Source organism: Grus americana, chromosome 8 (assembly GCF_028858705.1).
Source record: "Grus americana isolate bGruAme1 chromosome 8, bGruAme1.mat, whole genome shotgun sequence".
Lineage (NCBI taxonomy): Eukaryota > Metazoa > Chordata > Aves > Gruiformes > Gruidae > Grus > Grus americana.
In genome coordinates this window covers 23,598,035-23,616,119 of record NC_072859.1, presented here as the reverse complement: position 1 = coordinate 23,616,119, position 18,085 = coordinate 23,598,035, and the positions used below count along the sequence as shown (strand labels likewise).

At 53.8% G+C, this 18,085-nt stretch overlaps 1 protein-coding gene across 1 annotated transcript; it reads left to right on the top strand.

Annotated features, from left to right (window-relative positions):
• Positions 1-417: 417 nt before the first annotated feature.
• ELOVL1 (ELOVL fatty acid elongase 1) lies at positions 418-14,938 on the top strand. Its single transcript, XM_054834121.1, has 8 exons — positions 418-462; positions 11,139-11,200; positions 11,644-11,834; positions 11,999-12,079; positions 12,288-12,344; positions 12,679-12,784; positions 12,944-13,080; positions 13,472-14,938. The coding sequence occupies exons 2-8, from the start codon at positions 11,155-11,157 to the stop codon at positions 13,724-13,726; spliced, it is 873 nt and encodes a 290-aa protein (XP_054690096.1). The 5' UTR covers positions 418-462; positions 11,139-11,154; the 3' UTR covers positions 13,727-14,938.
• Positions 14,939-18,085: the final 3,147 nt, after the last annotated feature.

The window sequence follows — 18,085 nt, the reverse complement described above, 5'->3', positions numbered from 1 at the left end:
AGTAGAGGTTTGTGTGCGAGCAGCACCAGGGCCCTCTTTCCGCCATTTCCCTCATGCCCTCATCACGACCCTCAGGCCAAACCTCCCCACCCCGACTCTGTCCAAACTCGCAGCCTTTTCCCAGCCATTTTCCATTTTCCCTCCTCTTGCTGCCTCTCCACCGCCTCGGCCTCCTCAGACAGCTGCCTGTGCCCTAAAAAATCAGCCCAAACTGCCCCAAATCCCAGCACCCAGCCGCCAGGACGCTGCACATCCCCAGCCCCTGAGGTGCTGCCGGCTTGGGCATGGCCACGGAGTGGGCGGGCAGTGGCGCCGCTGCCGATTGGTCTCAGGGGGGAGAGCTCCGCCCTTAGAGGCGGCGCTCTCCCCCCGAGACCAATCGGCAGCGGTGAGGGGGGCAGGGCAGCCCTATTTAATGGCGGGGGCAGCCGTGGTGGCGGGTAGAGCGGGGTGCGGCTGGTGGTGAGTGCGTGTTTGCGCGGGGGGCGGGATCCCGCTGGGTCGGTGGGTGCCGGGTCCAGCTCTGCTTGGTCTTTCCTGGGAGTCCTTTTGGATTATTGAGGGGGTGGGGGGGGCACTTGGTAGGAGGCGTTTGAGGTTGGTGGTGAGTTGGGTTTAGCTGTTGATGTATGCTGGAGGGGCTTTTGGGGCTGTTTGCTGAAGGTTGTTGCAGAGCATGGGAGTGGTGAGGCCTTAGCGGGGTTTAGCTGTTTTGGGATTGAAGCTTTTCCTGCCAGGGATAGTGGGCCCTGCCCCGGTGAGGCCATGTGCTGGCATGGCACCCACTAAACTGCCTGCAGGAGTGGAAGAGGCTGGAGGAGGCTCATGTGTGTGCCTGTGTCCTTGTCACCCGGGATGCTCCGGGGCATGGGAGGAGGTGGGTGGTAACTGTCTCACCAAAGCAGCGGAGGGATGGGTCTGGGGAGGCCGTGGCCTGATGGGTGTTGCAACATGCCCTTGGCAGGTGGTGAGGCTGGGTGCGGCTGCCACCAGGCAGGAAGGCACTAGTGGGGGCTGTCACCACCCTGGGGGGGGGGTAACTCTAATAGCTGTGTGGATCCTTGTGACAGGCCAGTGATGTGCAAGCCTGCCTGTGTCAGAAGGAGAAAGATAAGTGGAGTCCAAGTTGGGTTGTTGAAGTGGCTTTTAAGAGCAGCTGGGTCCTGATAGTGTGAGGAGCTGCAGTGCTCCCAGGAGCCTCTGGCTCATGATGTGATGCTGCTGCCCCAGAGCACCCTCTGGGGTGCCCAGAGAAGGGTGTGATTCCCTTCCTGCAGCTGGGCTGCCCTCCTCTGGGGCAGTGGCATGCCAGACCTGTCCCCTCTGTACTGTCTCTATGGAACCTGGGATGCTTTCCCAGCCTGCCAGAAGGGGAGGACTGCCTCCCAGGACTGGCACAAACACCCTGGTCTCTGGCCCGGCAGGTCTTTGCCTGTCGGCCATGCTGGGGAACAGGGTCCTGGCAGTGCTGGGGCTGTCTCCCTGCTGCTGTCACAGATGGACCCTGAGCCAGGCGTTTGTTTCCTCTCCGGGTCAAGACCTGGTGGCTGCCCAGCTTCAGCCAAGGGGACTGGCATCGCTGTGTTGGTGCTTCTGGTGGGGCCGGAGACAGCTGCCGTGGCTGGTTCCGGCCTGCCCCTCGAGCAGGCAGCAGGGCAGGCGGGGTTCGCTGGGTTAGGCCCCCCCCCCAGTCACTTCCGCGGCTGTGCGGAGCCTCCCTGGGGCCAGCAGCGGCCCTTCCCCGCAGTCCCAGCCGGGCGTCAGCCCCGGGCCCGGCCGTACAGGCCCCGTTGGCGGCAGTGGCGGCGCTTGGCCGGGCCGCAGCACCGCGCTTCCGGGGCCCGGAGCGGCGGTAGGCCCTGGCGGCGCCCCACCCCGAGGCCGTGCCGAGAGCTGCCCTCGCTTCCCGCTCCGGGGCGGTGGGAGGGGAGTCCTTGCGGGGCTCAGCGCTGCCTCCAGCCGGCAGCGGGGCCGGGGGCCTGTGCTGGAGCCACCTCGCCGGGGGTGGGAGTAAGGCCCGTGCGGGGCGCTGCCCGGGGACCGTGCTGGTGCGGCCGTGGGGCTCGGTCCTGGCTGAGGGCAGCTGGGATATTGAACAGCTGAGGAGGGCCGTGGTCTGCTAGGGCTTCACTGCAGCAGGTCGAGAGCAGCCTCCAGTGGTGGTGCTGGCAGCTTGGCAGCCAGAGAGCTTTCTCCTACATAGCTCTCGGCATCAATGTACCATTGAGATGGCTCTTCCCTCCTCCTCCGGGCAGGGTGGCAGTACCAGGCCTCCCCTGCTGCTGCGACACAATGTTAGCTTTGAGCGCTGGCTCGTGTAGGTGCTTGGCTTCCCTCTGGCCCGTGCTCTGGAATGCCGGTGGGAGGAGGAGGTCACTGTCACCCTCCTGGTGACAGCAATAGCCTGGCTGCAAGCTCACCTCACTGGTGTGTGGTCATGCACAGGGGTCTGCACTTGGTGGGCAACTGCAGCTTTAATAACTGTGGCCAGGTGCTCATCTGACCTTCCACAGGCAGTACTGGACTTGGTCTGTAGATCTCTTATGTGGGCATGTTCCTCTATTGTGATGAAGGGGCAGTTGGGAAAGCTGCTGCTTCTAGATTCCTGTAACAGGCTAAATGAGGCAGCATAAATATATAGGCATTGCAACAGGAGGAGAGGCTTTGGGGGTGGCAGTCCATATGCCTCAGTGCCCGGGCTGCTTCCTGCAGGGGACTGTCAGATGTTTTCCCTGTGACTGACCACCTTGGTTCTGGAGTCCTAAGGGCAGGAAGGAGTGGGGCAAAGACCCCTTCCTATGCTCAGTGGGCAGTGTGGGATAACACCGGGTGCTTTCTTTGCTAGTGCCTTCCCTCAGAACATCTCTTCCCCTCTTGGTGGCCAGGATTGCCTGTGCAGCAGTGCATCCATCGTGCTGTACTGCCCCAAACTGACCACCTTTTCTAGTAGAATGCAGCCAGGGCAGATTCCTAGCTGGCTGAAGCTGACCTTCCCACCAGACCTGCTGGGCAGCTTCATGAGGATGATTTAGAGTCAAACAGTTGGCTGAGCCCTTGGGGCTTGACTGAGGCTGCTGTGTCTTATCTCCTTCCTAGGAAGCCCCTCTAGCTCATGAGTGTGTTCCTATGAGAAGTAGCACAATGCCAGCTGTTGCAGCATCTACTTACTGCATCTCACTGTGGGGATTAAGCCATGCCACCCACACAGCCAGGGCCACCACAGTCCTGCCCTGCGTGGTAGTCTCACATCTGTTTCCTGAAAGTCTCTGAGATGGGGGAGGATTGTATGGTCCTTCAGGGCAGAAATGTAATATGAAAGTACTGCTAAAACTGAGGCTAGGGGAGAAAAACTCACTCTGACCTAGAGGTGTCTCGCACCATGTTTTGGAGGTGAAAATAAATGAGTTTATTCAAGGTGCATAGTGTCTTCTTTCTCTCCTGGTGGAGAAAAGTTTTGTATCCCCAGGAAGCTCTGAAGCTGGCATCAGAAACAGGTGCATTGCTGCATGTTTGGCTTGGCACTGTCCTTAAAGGTTGTGGGTGAATGCTTTCCCCTTTTCTGCTGAGGTTACAGCACAGTCAACATTTGGTCTGAGATCCTTCCTTTAGGAAGAAGCTTACAGGAGATACTGGGAGTGGTGCCTGTGATGGCCCAAGAGATTTTCTGTGTTCCTGTGCTTTCATAGTGGATTTGTGCTAGCATGTGCTCTACTGGCTGTCAGATGGTGGGAGTACTTGGGCTGGAAAGTCTGGTTCTTGCTAGTCAAACAGGTGAGGCAGCCTGGGCTCCTGCAGGGAGGAGCTGGTCCCCAGGAGCCAGGGCTCTTCCCTGAAGGAGATGTGGGGCTGCTGTTACTCAGAGATGACAAGTTGCAGCTGCACAGCCAGCTCCCCACCAGCAGGCCTGTGTCTGGGTGCTATCTGAGACTTTAGTGGCTTGGGAGTGGTGGAGGTGGTAACCAACTCTGGTTCTTGATTTTTTTTTCATTAGCATCTCACATGGTATTTAATTTCTAGTTGATTCTTCCCTGTGGATCTGGGTGGTAAGCTGTCACTGCAGCAGAAAATTCTCCAGCCTTGCTGCAAGGAGTTATCTTACCCTGTGAATCAGACCAGCTAGCTTGCTTTTATGGTTTGTTAATAGATTTGCTTTGTATACATACAGATTTATCTCATGCTGCTTCTACTTAACCCTAAGAGGCTTTGTCTGTACAGGACCAGCAATAGGAGCAACAGCCCTGGATTTGAGTGGTCTATCTACACCAGTGTGGACATAAGCAAGCCTAATGCTTCTTTTTGTGTGTGGAGGGCTGTGAACCCTGTTAAAGGAGGTATCTATTAAGCCTTATGCCTGTTGGGATCTGTGGTGCATATACTGGGTTGCTGGAGTTTGACATCTCTGGTATTGTCAGAGAACACCCTTTCTCTTGTTAGAAGGTGGTTGTGTGACTGCACTGCCCTCTTGGTGTGGAGAGTAGTGAGGCCTGAAGCTGATGTCATGGGGGGGTTCCAGGCAGTGACCCCTTGTCTCAATGAGAAGTGGCTGTGGGTTCACACTTGGGCTTCTTGAATGGTCCACATAGAGCTGCAGAGTCTTTACTTTCTCCATCTTGCTTTGTAGACTTTTAATGTCCTATCTTGTCTTGGTGTGCCTGTGCAATTAATGCACAGGCCTGGATGGGACAGAGCCCAGTAATCATTACTGTAATGATTACAGACACTGCTGTGGGAACAGAGGTGAAGCCTTGTAGGGAGACACTTGCATAATGATTAAAACCACAGAGATAAATGCTCTGGTACAGTCTGTCCCACCCCAGATAGGGGTGCTTTGTTTCTCTGCTAGAGAGCTTTAGGCAGCTTGACCTATTTCTAGAAGCAGGTGTCAGGGGTTGGCCTTGCTTAGTCTAGCCCTGCCTGCCCTCTTCTGTCACCTGCCTGTTCTGTCCTTCCTGAGTGTGCACCCTGGGAAGTGCTAGGTGCTGTCACTTCAGAGGTGGAACCCAGCCATCTCCACCTCCTTCCCCCCTCACCTGGTGCTGCATGAGAGAGTAGACACAGCTCAATGTAGTTAGCATGGAAAGGAAATACCTGCAGAAGTGGAAAATAAGGTATCCTGCTCTCTGTTACTTTTCTTCCTTTACCACTTTACTCCTTTGTTCATTGCTATGTCAGACTCTCTGCCTAATGTTGCCTTTCCCTGCTTTTTCCCCAACTGCTCTCATCTGTAGTGATGTCAGTGCCCTAAACACACAGCTGCCAGTGTTGGATGTGATAAGGAGTAAGCCTCCTAACAGCTTGCCTGATGATCTTGAGGAGGTGCTGTCCCTGAAAAAAGTGTGCTGTGCATATAGACCTTTTACTGCAACGTATGCTCTCGTGGGACCCTGAAGTCTGATTACCTGCCTTGAGTTTTGTACAAGGTTACTAGTATGGTATTGCAATGGGCTTACTCCTTCCCCTGAACGCTTGTGAGGTGCCACGCTCACTGCTAATCTGGTGCTAATCTGGGACGCTCCTCTTGCTCTCCCTGCTTCCAGTAAGCATGGGAAGGGGAAAGCTAATCTCTGTTTCTAGGATGCTATCCAAAGGCCTGAGGGTTTTACAGCTGCTGTGTGAGATAGTGGGTAGGGTATTAACACACACTTGGTGAAGATGGGGAAACTCCTCAACTTCAGACAGGTCACTTCCTGCCACTTGGAGCCAGTGTGCCAGGAGCAGCACCCAGCCAGTGTGACTCCTGCACCAGTTGCAACAGTAGCTCTTGCAAGAGCTGTTGCATATCAAGGGTTTGAGAGTGTGCATTCTTTCTGTGAACAGTTCTATATGTACTTCAGAGTATGCTGATGCAGAGGTACCAGGCTGTTAGCTATGTCCTTTGACATTCAGCATGAAGTAGCTGAGCCGGAGGAAGTGACAAATGGATGTGATTCAAGTAGGAAAACTTATTTGGTGGTGTTAGCGTGAAGTTTCCATGTAGACTTTGTTTTGTGTGGGCCGAGAGTTCTGGGACTGGTTGTCCTCAGAGTCTGTCCTGAATCCTCAGAGCCAAGTTGATGGGCTAGGAGAGCTCCTTTCCTGCTTTCCCTAATCTGCTGGTATGGCTTTCCACACTTCCATAGCAGCTTATGCTGTCCTGCCAGACTGGTCTTCTGTGCCCTATGAGCTGGTGCCCAGGCATCTCTTTAGGCTGTGATTTCTCATGAGGGGAAAAACATGACTTTGGTAGCGTGTGGACAGCAGTGCCATAACTGAGTCTTCAGTCAGATGGCTGAAATCATTGGCAGTAATGTGAGTGTACTTGAATACAGCTCTCCTGATGAGTGCTCTCTGCTGCATGTGCTTGAGCTGGTGTCCTGAGATGCTGTGTGTGAAGTAAGTGTGCACTGTCTGGTTACAGGCTCCTCTCCCTTTTGCCTAGGCACAGTGGCAGAAGGAGGGAATCCAAATCCAGTTAGTGATCCCACTGCAGAGTTGATAAAGAATAGGGTTTTGCTGCTTAGAACTGTCTGGGCTTCTTCTCCCTCTGGTCTTACTCTGACTGCCTTGCTGCTCATGCGTTGTTCAGGGCAGACATGGTTTTGTGTTCCTTGTTTTGCTGGATTCACTTGTGTATAAGCTCAGGAAAGCTTCTGCTGGAGCTGTGACTGACAGCTGTTGGTGATGGTTTGAGGTGCCAGCCTTGGTGTGTGCTGTGCACAGCCCTGTCTGTGCCTGGTCTGGGGCCACCAGACATTGAATTGGTCGGTTCCACTCTTCCACAGTGGTGGCTGCTGCTGGCAGATGCTTCTGAAACACAGGCCCCCATAGCTCTGCTGGTGAACATATTCCCTGGGCACGTGGAGCTGTGTGTGGGCCTGGCTGGACCCCACAGTGACTTTGTGGAGCTCTAGGAAGCTGGGTAGGAGCTGGGGGAGGAAGATACCTTTTCCTGAGTGGCTGTAGAGCTTGGAGCTGCATCAGGCAGCAAGCCTTGCTGCCAGCTTGTAGGTCAGGGGTGTGGGTCGGTGTGATATCTGGCCAACTGTTTATCTCCTGACCTTTGAGGGTTGCTACTCCCTTGGGAGCCCCACAGGGGCCAAGCCTGCTTTAGCCAGTTCAGCAAGAGCCCTGTGCCAGCTCTCCCTGGGGTGGCAGCTCTGTGGCCACCTACCAGACTCTTTTGGTGCTGCCTGTAATTAAACTAATGGAGAGATTAGGGTGGCTTGCTTTCACACTTATTACAGGACTGATTTCTGACCCGAATGCGGATGGGGTAGGAGTGTTGGATGGTTGGGGCTGAGTCTGTTCCTTGCAGATGGCTGCTGTGTGGGGAGAGATGCGACCTGTGAGGTTGTTAACAAAACTGACTGGGTTGAGCTCTGGTTTCTGTCAGTGTTGTGGCTCACAATGCTGTGGTCTGATGGCTCTTGGGCTGCTGGGATTGGTTATAAAGAGCCTTGCTGTTCTTGCTGAAGTTGCACTAATTAGTTGTATAGCTTGTTGGAAATACGCAGTGTACACATTGCTTGGCGTAAGCAAGTATCTAATCCTTGATGTTGGTTACTGGAGCAGAATGTGGCCTGATACTCTGGTTTGCACATAGTGGGAGCTTTCTTGCTGAGATGGAGAAGTGACACCCTGTTGGTGAGAGGTGGAAGGAGATGTGTTGCAAGGTCTCTAGGTATTGTGCAGGGTGTGTTTGGGCCCCAAGGGTTCCTGGCGCTTTGGGATATGCGGACCTGTTAGCAGCTGAAGAGAAGACAAGCAAAAGGCTCAGCTTTGGGTTCCCCATCTCCTCCCAGCTCCTTGCCCAAGAGGATCAAGATCTGGGAGGAGTCAAAGGAGGATATGTGTCTCCCCTGTGCAGAGAGGACAGATACCAACCACTGAGCTGTAAATGCCTGCAGTGTGTGACGTGCAGTGTAGTGTGGAGGGCAGTTAAGAGCAGATGCCTGGCTGGATGGTGAACCCCTCAAAGTGCAGAGGGACATCAAGTGCTGGTGTTGTGCACAGAGGAAATAGCAGAGGTGAGTTCAGGTTCCCAGACACTTGCTACTCTGTGTTGGAAAACCCCTGCCTGCAGCAGAAATGCTGGCATGGAGCCATCATGGCTTAGGCAGACCAGTGCACTTTGCATCCTCCTGATTAGTGAAGGTAATGCTTGGGCCTGCTCTACAGCTGCCCCCTTGCAGCTTAACTGCCAACACCCCAAGGCCAGTGGCTGCCCCTTGGGACACAGAGGAGCCATACCTGCATCTGCAAGGCACACTTCAGCCTCTGATGCAGGAACGTGTAGCATGCCAGTGTGGATACCAGCTCTTGCAAAGACCTGACAACTTCAGGACTTTCCTGGAGATGCGATTGCTCTGTTAGCTGAATGCAACAAGATGTTCTGCTTAGGGAAGCTGTGGAAAATGCATAGGCCCTTCTTATAAGGGCCTGTACCATAATCCTGCTAGTTCTGCCCTGGTCTGGTGCCTCCTGTCTCCCTATGGCAGGTATGGCTGTAGGGAGTGCTGGAGATGCTTCACAAGACACAGCAGTAAGAGGGACTTGTTGCTGTTCACACTGGTAGGGACTTCTGTGCTAGTGCTGGGTCGAAGTGGGTTTCTCCCACTGCTTGGGGGAATAGTTGTCTGAGTTCAGGGTTGCTGCCAGGATGGCCCTTGTCTGCTGTGTGCTCTGTGAAGCCTTCAGCAGGTCTGTTGTCAAAACTGCAGTGTGAGTCTTCTTGACCAAGTCTCCAGGGTCCTGGGACCCTGAATTGTTTTGAGCTGGAGTCCTAGTTGGCTGGTGGTGCTGGAGCCTTGCTGGCATCAGGGTCAGCAAAGTGATCTGTAGCGCAAGTGTTTCCCTGCAGCTCTGAGCTTGTGGGTGACTGATACTATCTTCTCATCCTAGCCTGCCCAAAATAGGCAAGTACTCAGCAGGAGTTTTGTCTCTGCCCTGGACCTGTAGTAAGGCTGACTCATTTAGCTTGATAAGATAAACAAAGAGCTTGAATAGTCAGGTACCTGTGCTGGGAACTAACTCTTGAGGGCTCCTCAATCTAGCAAATAAAGGTGTAGCTGGATGTAGTGGTTGAAAGCTGAAACTAGACAGACAAGTTTGGAGCTTGCTCTTGGCCATTAAAGCAACATAAAGCTCAGCAGCTTTCAGGACTTTTACTCACTGCATTTCCTACAGCTGGAGCCTTGAGTGGCTCTCAAGGATGCTGTAGTTCCTGCTATACTTTTCTGGCCTCTACTGCATGTGGAGATTGGATAATCTTGGCAGTGCCCCAGACCTTAAATATTACTTGTATCATAGTGATACTATGCATGAGTATTACTTGCTATTAAACCCCTTGAAACATTGGGTTGGGAAGGTGAACATCTGTTCTGCTGCAGGTGCTCCTGAGGTGTGGGGATAAGTCCTGAGTGGGTTTTGCCCTGTTCCTGCAGTTGCCTCCAAGGTGGTATAAGGAACCACATTCTGTGCTTTCTGAAGCACAGCAGAACTTCTTGGGCTTTGTCCTTGGGGGTGCATGGCTTCTCTGAAGCCTTGCTTGGAGGAATGGGTACTTGGGGGGGGGGAGGTGAAGGAAGAGACCTGTTCCATCCCACTGCTGTTGCAGAGAGGTTAGCTGGCACTCCCCAGTTTGGAGGAGCACAGAGCGTATGAGTGGGCAGGCACAGAGCCAGCACTGCTGCACTAAAGTGATTTGCAGAGAATTATGAGCCAGAGTGGTGTGTGCCAGGCCCCTGTGGAGATTGCTGCCAGTGAAGCAGCATCATGTAGGTGCTTGGTATAACTGCACAGGTGGTGTCTACTGCTGTTCTGCCTGGGTCTCTTTGCTAGAGCAAAGAGGACTTAGCTGAGCTCTTCTCCTTGTGGCAAAGCTGAAGGAGTGATGCTGGTGCTGGCTAGTGAGGGCTTGAGGTAACAGTGGCTGCTGGATAGTCCCAGCTGGGAAGAAAGTTACTCTGGCTTCAGCCTCCCAGCTGCTGGTCTGGGAGATGCTGTGTGGTTCCTGGTGGTGGCAGCAATAAACCTCCTGGGGAGACTGGGCTGGGGACCTGTTTCCCCAGGCCTGTGTGTGGGCAGTGATTCCTGTGCACCTTCCTGGAGGAAGGGGTAGGTGGAATGTCTAGTAGCAGCCCTGGGGAATGTTTCCCTTGCAGGTGGGTGAGTCAGGTGAGGCTGGGCCTGTGTTCTGCCTCCCTCCCTGCTGCTCTGTTGTCCTGTGGGCTGGGCAGAGGCTGGGGAGCACAGGGGGCTGGGTGAGGGTGTTTCAAACTTGCCTGCAGCAGCAAGAGCCTGGGCCCCTCCTGCTTTTCCACAGAGTATCTGTCTGGATCACTCTCTGTTGTGTGCTTGTAGTGAGGCTAAACAAGTATGGGGAGTGCCAGTCCTTCTCCCTGCAGCTTTCTTCACTACCTGGGGATGCTGTCCCCTGTCTGGAAGGGGAGTGGAAATGGCATTGCCAAGTAGGATGTACCTAGCCTCTGAGGTGCTGGGTTAGGGGGTGGTGGCTCTTGTCAAGAGGGTTTTGTGCAAGGATGTGAAACCAGGAACTCTGACACCAGAAACTGGTGTTTGTTTCTGAACTGATGGCTTTCCTTCCTCATGCAGTGGGTCTGCCAGTGATGCTGTGTTGCTTCTCTGGCAGGAGCCCAAAGCTAATCATAAAAGCACTGCTCTGTGGAGAGTGTGGGCCAGCTCTGCATCTCCCTTGGAGACTTTGCACCAGGGTCAGAGCAGTGTGCTGGGTGGGTATGGGTGGCAAGGCTGGTAGTAACATCATGGTTGTGGGTGCTAATGCTTGAGTCTGTACAGCAAGAGCAAGACTAAAGGGCTGGAGATACAGTGCTGAGGTTGGAAGATTTCTTAGCAGGCTTGAAATATTAGAATCCTGCCTTGGAAGGACTGCTAGTGGTGGATGATGGGATTCCCAGCAGAGCTGGGGAAACAGGGCCAGGCTCAGTGAGGAGAAGCGGGAAGCATGTGGCTCAACTGGAAAGTAGGTGCTGGTGTGTGATCAGCTGAGAGCAGTGCTGGCTAGATACATGTGACTACCTCTGAAGCTGTGCTTGAAACTTGCTGATCTGCAGAGCCCAGGAGGGCAGTCTGCAGGACTGTGAAAACAGCTGCCTGATGTGCCTTTCCTCTCTCCACAGAGATACTGCCACCACCATGGAGGGGATTGTGACCATGTATCAGGACTTCATGAAGAAAGCAGGTGAGTGTTTGGCTCTGCCCAGCTCCAGAGCAAGTAGCCCCACACACCTTACTGCCACAGGCACAAGGGGATGGTCTGTCATCCCTGAAGCAGTCAGGGTCTAGCTGCATTCTGCCTCTGCCTTGACATAGATGCAGCTCTGGGGTTTTTTGGGCTGCCTGTTATGAGTCTGTCTTGCCTCAGTGCCTGTGCAGGCCCTTTTGGGGCACTCATGCCCTCCTGGGCAGAAGACCTCCAGGCTGCCCTGCAGTGTGGCTTTAGGCTGTACCTTACTGAGTGTGGCTGGCTTTACCAGTCTCTGCTCCCAGACTGCCCCCCCTACCTGCACTCCTGTCCCAGGAGAACAGGATTGCTGTGTCCTTGCCTCAGCTCTGGCAGTAGCGTTGCTGGCAGCAGATTGGGGTGAGGATGCTAACTGCTCTGCACTGTGGCTCTCTCTGCAGACCCCCGCATTGCTGATTATCCACTGATGCAGTCCCCGTTCCTTGTCATGGGCATCCTTCTGGCATATGTCTACTTTGTACTATCCTTGGGTCCCCGGCTAATGGCCAACAGGAAGCCTTTAAACCTGAAGAAGTTCATGGTGCTATACAACTTTTTTCTGGTGGGACTCTCACTTTACATAGTCTATGAGGTGAGTTGTTTGCAGTAGGCTTTGTCTGGCATATATAAAGCAGTGCATGTAGGCTGCATGGGTGATGGGGAGCCCTTTTGCAGGCTTTTCCTTGCCCTTTTGCACAGGGCTTGGGAAGTGCAGTGGGTGATATGTTGGGCCTCACTCTGATGCTCTTGTTGCAGTTCCTGATGGCAGGGTGGCTTACTGGGTACACCTGGCGATGTGACCCTGTGGACTTCTCGCAGGACCCTAAGGCCCTCAGGGTGAGTTCTAGTCCCTCTCCTGATAAGCAGGCATGGCCTTTAGTGCTTCTGTTTAGACAGCAAGGTCACAGCTACCTACCTCTCCTGAGGCAGAGGACTTACAGTCCCTTGCTTTTGGTTTCACCTCAAGGTTACTGTATGAAGACCCTTGGTCACTGGCCATGCTCAGGCTGAGGTGGGTCTCTAATGTTAACCTGTTCTGTTACAGATGGTCAGTGTCGCTTGGCTTTTTGTCTTCTCCAAGTTCATCGAACTGACGGACACGGTAAGTGAGTTACTGAGGAGGCCTTGTCACTGCTTGCTGGGCAGAGAGTTGGGGCCCAGTGTACTTGGGGTAGATGCTTTCTTCAGCCTTTCCAGTCTGAGCTGGTAGTGCTTCTGTCTGGCCTCATTGCCAAGGAGGCTGCTCTGGGCTATTGCAGAGGCTGCTGTTGGTGTGTTACAGCTCTGGAAGCTGTGAGGTGACCTAATGTGTGGTGGCTGTGAGCTTGGAGGAAGGGGAAAGATCACAGAGATCAGACACTATGAATTAGTGGCCTAGCCTTCTCTAGCTGCTCCCAGGGCTGCAGATCCTTGATGCTGTTGGGCTCTCATTGCAGGTGATCTTTGTTCTGCGGAAGAAGAATGAACAGGTCACATTCTTGCATCTCTTCCACCACTCTGTTTTGCCTTGGAGCTGGTGGTGGGGAGCAAAGTTTGGTCCAGGTAAGCTGGAAACTGTCTGGGTGCACAGCTTGGGGAAAGGGTGGGGTTAGCCCCAGCATGCTGAGAAGGGTTTTTTCATCCTGCTGGGCTCCTAGGAGCTCACTGTAGCACTGATTGCTGTGGAGGATTGACTTATGCTATGAAAATCTCTCTTAACAGGGGGAATGGGCTCATTCCATGCCATGATCAATTCCATGGTGCATGTTGTTATGTACTTTTACTATGGGCTCTCAGCAGCGGGACCTGCCTTTCAGAAGTACCTGTGGTGGAAGAAGCACATCACAGCCATCCAGCTGGTGAGTCTGTGCTGTGGAGGAGAACATGTGTCCTCAGTCTCTGCTGTGAGGGGCAGGCCAGCCTTTGTACCTATGAAAGGTGCAGGCAGCAGCTGTAGTTGTCTTCTGTAGCTTTTTCACTCTGGGTTTCCAACAGCCCTGCCAGCCTAGTTGAGGTGTGGGTGCTGCTCAGCCTGCTGCCCCTGGGCTGCAGCTGCATTGGGAGGGTGAGAGGCATGTGCTGCCTTGAGACCTGTGCCTGCCTCTTCCAGCTGCTGCTGGCTGTGCCTCACCATAAGGCCTTCCACCTTTGGGAAAGGAGCCCATTGGTTTCATTTAGAAAGAAAGTCTCTAGTGGGATACCTGACCCTGCTCCCATGAATAACTTGTCCCTGCTCTGCCTTGCTCCCAGGCACAGTTCGTGATTGTCTCCGTCCACATCTCCCAGTATTACTTCATGCCCAGCTGCCAGTACCAGTTCCCCATCTTCATCCACCTCATCTGGATTTATGGGACCATCTTCTTCATCCTCTTCTCCAACTTTTGGTACCAGTCCTACACCAAGGGCAAACGGTTGCCCAGGGTGGCTCAGCAAGCAGCCCAGCACAATGGTAGCAGCATCCATGAGAATGGCACTGTCACCAATGGCAAGGTCAAAGCCAACTAGAGGGCAAGGCCCTCCCAGAGCCAATGAGAGCCCCGGGGCAGAGGCAGCTGGGACCTGTTCCCCTGCTCCTGGGTGCCACTAGTCAAGTCAAGTGCCTACAGACTGTTGTACCCCTGTGCCCAGCCCTGCTGTCCTCTGTCTGCATGCCTAGCCCCTCTGCTCTGAGCAGCCATGGGCAACTTCTCCTGCTCCTGGGAGGGCTTGTGCTGTTTCTTAGTGTTGCTGAGCAGAGAGGCAGCTGCCTGCATCACAGCTGTGGGGCTGTAGTCCCATTCCAGTGTTTCCAAAGGAACTTCCCCCAAGTGCCTACATCTGGCCCTTCTGCCTGGGGGCCATTTCCTTCTGAGTAGGACCAAAAGAAGAGACTGGTCCCTGTCCTGGTGCCCTCTCCTCTTCCCTGTCTCATCAGAGCCTGTGTGGATGAGCAGACTTGTCCCTGGCTGCTTGCTGCTGCCAGCTCAAGTGTGAGTGCTCCTGCTCTACCATGCCTTGTGCCACTTTGTTCCATGCCACAGCGCTGCATGTCCTTTCTGGTCCCTGTGTGCCCAGGTGGGGGATCCTGCCCTGGTGTATCTGTGCTCAGGTGTGGGTGTGGAGAATGTAGGGGCAGTGTGTGTGGGACTCGAGGGCCCAGACCTGCCCAGTACAGTACACATGCCCTGTGCCTAACACGTAGCAGGGGTTGTGACAGCCTGAAATGCTTCCCCCACACAGTAAGCCTGGGTTGCCTTGCCTTTTTGTGCCTGGACTGGGTGCTTGGTGTGTGCTTTAGCCACACTTACCTGATCCTGTATGGCAGCTGGTGGCTTGCTCCAGAGTGGGGGAGGCCAAGCTCAGCCTTGTCTTGGACCACTTCCATTCCTGCAAACTCAAGACTTGAGCAATAATTGCCCCTAGAGTCAGCTCCTGGGCTCTGCTGCTTGGGACCAGCCCTGCTCTGGCCCAGTGTGAGCACAGCAGAGGATAGTTGTAGTGTGCCCTGCTGTGGTGTAACAGCAAACACCTCTTGCCTTTGTGGATCTGTCTGGGCCTGGGTGAAGGTGTACTCTGCCCTACAGCAGGGCAGTGCAGCAGCTCTCCTGGGCCTGGTGCTCATCTCCTGCTCTGGCTGTAACCAAAACCATGCTGATGGCCATGAGGATGAGGTGAAGGAGCCAGGCCCTGTCAGATTGGGCTGCTCTTCTATCACAAATAAACAGACAGAAGGAGAAATGGCTCTGCCCTCTTGTTTTCCTGGCTTGCTGTGCTCAGAAGCTGTTCCAGGTGCTTTGTTCCTGACCAGTATGGTTGGAGGCAGAGCTGGGAGAAGCAGCTGGTGTAGCAGGTTTGTGTGTTGGGGGGAGAGGATGATAGCAGAGTGCTGATGGGGCAGATGGCAGATTGTTTCTAAGTGCTTTGGTAGAGCAGTGCTCAGGGCAGGAAATGTGTCAAGGCTCCTGTTGTGAAAGTGGTTCCACCCTGTGAAAGAATGGCTGGGGTGGAGTGTGGCTGCAGGCTCGGACCTGGGCCAGCAGCTCAGGAAGAGCTGCTGCTTTTCAGAAACCCAGAGGAGCTGAGGTGTGGCTGAGCAGGGAATAGAGACCCTGGAAACCCAGATGATGGGGAAACAGTAGCCTGCTTTCAGCATGTGCTGAAGTCAAAACTGCCCCTGCAGCATGTAGCTCAGGTTGGTCAGTGAGGTTTACGTTGCTGCTGCCTCACTCTTGCTACAGAAGTGCATCTTGCCTGGCTGGGCTCTATAGTGCCTGCCACCTGGGACACTAGCTTCCCTTCAGCACTGGCCAGCCTAGGTGCTCACTCAAGCCTGGGAAGAGGGGTGGGTAGCTGGCTGGGCTGCTTGTGGCTGGGATGAGTGCATTAGATTAGCAGGCCTCCAGAAGATGAGTTTCACTGTGGGTTTGGCTGGGGTGTGGGAGGCTTTAGTGGATGTCCAGCCAAAAGCTGTAGAGCAGGGCTTGGTGTGAGGAAAATCTCTGCTGACCCTGCCTGAGCTGCTGTACACCTCAAGGCCATGCTCTGAAATGTAGGAAAACCTTTTCAAGTGACCTGAATTGCTGCTTTTCTGTGGGCAAGGACTGGCAGAAGAGCTGCTTCCTGTTCCCTGCTGAAGGGGTGTGTAACATTAGTTCAGTGCTCAGAAATCACTGTCTCAGGAGCTGTAGGTGACAGTCCAGCTGAGGTGGAGCTTCTTCCCATCTAGCATCTTTCTTTCTCCCACCCCCCCTCCAGGCTGGCTCTTGGTAAAGACAGGACTGTCTTTGCTTTTGCCCAAAATAGTAACACTACTTATGCTTGGCATTTTAAAACAGGCTGTTCCCTATGTGTGCTCTGCTTTCCCTTCCTCCAATTGTTCCTGTTAGCTGTGATCTTTCCATGGGCTGGCCATGGCTCTTGGTAATTTATATGCTGTCAGGGTCAGTCTGGGCTGCTGCTCCAAACTGTATTCACACCTTATATGGCAGTGTTTCCTGGGCCTGCTGGATCAGTGCCTGGCTCCTTCCTTGCTCCAGGGCTGTAGGACCAGTATGGGGCTAAAGGAAGACACTGTAATACCATCACCTTCTAGTAATGCTGAGAGGATTTTCAAGGGGTGTGTAACACACAGGTTCTGGGGGTGGTGGGTATGTGCTAAGGAGAGAGGCAAGACAGGCTGGCTGAGAGAGAGATAAACTGCTATTACATGGGAGTGAAGAAATTACAGCAGCTTTCAGGCATATAAAGCCTTCCTTGCAGGGTCAGGAACCACTGGAAACCTTAATCTGCTCTGGAGCCACAGGGCAAGTCTGTGCTAACTTCCAGTGTCAAACTGCAGGTGTGTGGGGCAGGTACCTACACCAGAAGCACAGCTCTGGAGAAGAGTCAGCCTTCCATATGGGTTCCCACCTCCTTCCCCATTAGATCCAGCTGCTTCTTTCTAAAGAGGAAGGAAAACTGCCTCTTCTTCCCTTGGACTTCTGCTGTTCTTCCCCAGGTGGTCAAATGGGGATGTACCAACAGCTGCTGGGAAGGTGCTGGGCTCAGCTGCTGCAATTTTTTTTTTTTGAGACTGTGTGCCCCCCCAATCAGCAATAGGTATGGGGCTGCTCTGGTGGTTTGGGCTGCATGGTGGGTGGCCTTAGCACCAGCACAAGTTGGCTTAAAGCTCAGGAGGCAGAGCAGGAGCTTGGCACCAGGTACAGCGTGGTACTGCACTGAGGGGAAGGTGAAAACAGTTAATAATCCATGCTCAGGTATCACAGGCTGATGGGAAAGCTGCTTTGTACAGGCCAAGGTACTAATCAGCTGTGTGGTGTCCCTGGCAGTGCTGGTACAGCCCCACAACCTCAGACACTACAGAACAGCATGGCCACTGAGGCTGCACTGGCTCTTGCTTAGGTAAAGGCTCAAGTATGCTCCCTGCAACTTGCACCAGCATAACTAAGCCTGGAAAAAATGCATTTTTCCAAGTGCTGGGGAGTCAAGCTCTACCAAATGTCAGCTGATTACCTGTGTGCAACCTGCTTCCCCTCCACAGGAGCAAAGGACAGATCAGGGCTGCTGGAAAACTATATCCCTAAAGGCAATACACTGGCTAGACAGTGCTTTGGTAGTCTCTTGTGTGACATCCAAGCTGGCTGTGGCAACATAAACTAACCTTTTGTTTTGGATCAGGCTTCACACCCTTGCCAGCCCCTTTCTCACTTTTGGGGTGATTATAACTGTTGCTCTTTATTTTTAGCCCCTACTTCCTTTTTTTTTCCCAATAGTATTTGGCTCCTAAATTCAGCCCTAAACTCACTGCAAAAGTAGCTATTCTACCCTAGCACCATAAGAGCAGACAGCATGTAGCAGAACAAGACTAACTGCTGTGTGCAGGTGACATGAGAACAAGTTCCCCAGACTGCTCTGGCACAGGTGATCACTGCTGGTGGGTAGTTGCCTGTGGAGGCACAGCAAGGCCCCACCTGGCCAAGAGGCAGGACACAGCAGAAGCCAGGGACACAGACATACTAGGCTTTCAGTTAAGCCTTGCTCCTCCCCACCACAGCTGGCACTAAAGCAGGGCCCTCCTTGCTCTGCAGAAGCTGAGGCAAGTCAGGGGGTATTTCCTCCTCACCCTGCTGCAGGGCTGGAGCCCTGCAAAGTGTCAGTTTTCACAGGAGGGCTAGGAAGTCACCAAGGCTACAACTTCCCCCTGTGGTGGAACTGCTGCATCTGTGGTCAGCATGAAGATGCAGCAGATGACATACCTGCCTTAGCTGGGACATGCACAGCATCCTTCTCCTAGGACTTCAGGGCTGTGTGAGGCTCAGGCTACCAGCAACCTGGTCCTAAAGAGCAACAGCTCCATCACTTGCCCAGATCTCAAACTTCAGGGAA

Bases quoted from the DNA above. Each gene is read 5' to 3' on its own strand.
- ELOVL1 (XM_054834121.1), top strand. From the start codon at position 11,155: ATGGAGGGGATTGTGACCATGTATCAGGACTTCATGAAGAAAGCAG. The intron at 11,201-11,643 runs GTGAGTGTTTGG...CTCTCTCTGCAG, and splicing joins GGACTTCATGAAGAAAGCAG to ACCCCCGCATTGCTGATTAT. The intron at 12,785-12,943 runs GTAAGCTGGAAA...CTCTCTTAACAG, and splicing joins GGGAGCAAAGTTTGGTCCAG to GGGGAATGGGCTCATTCCAT.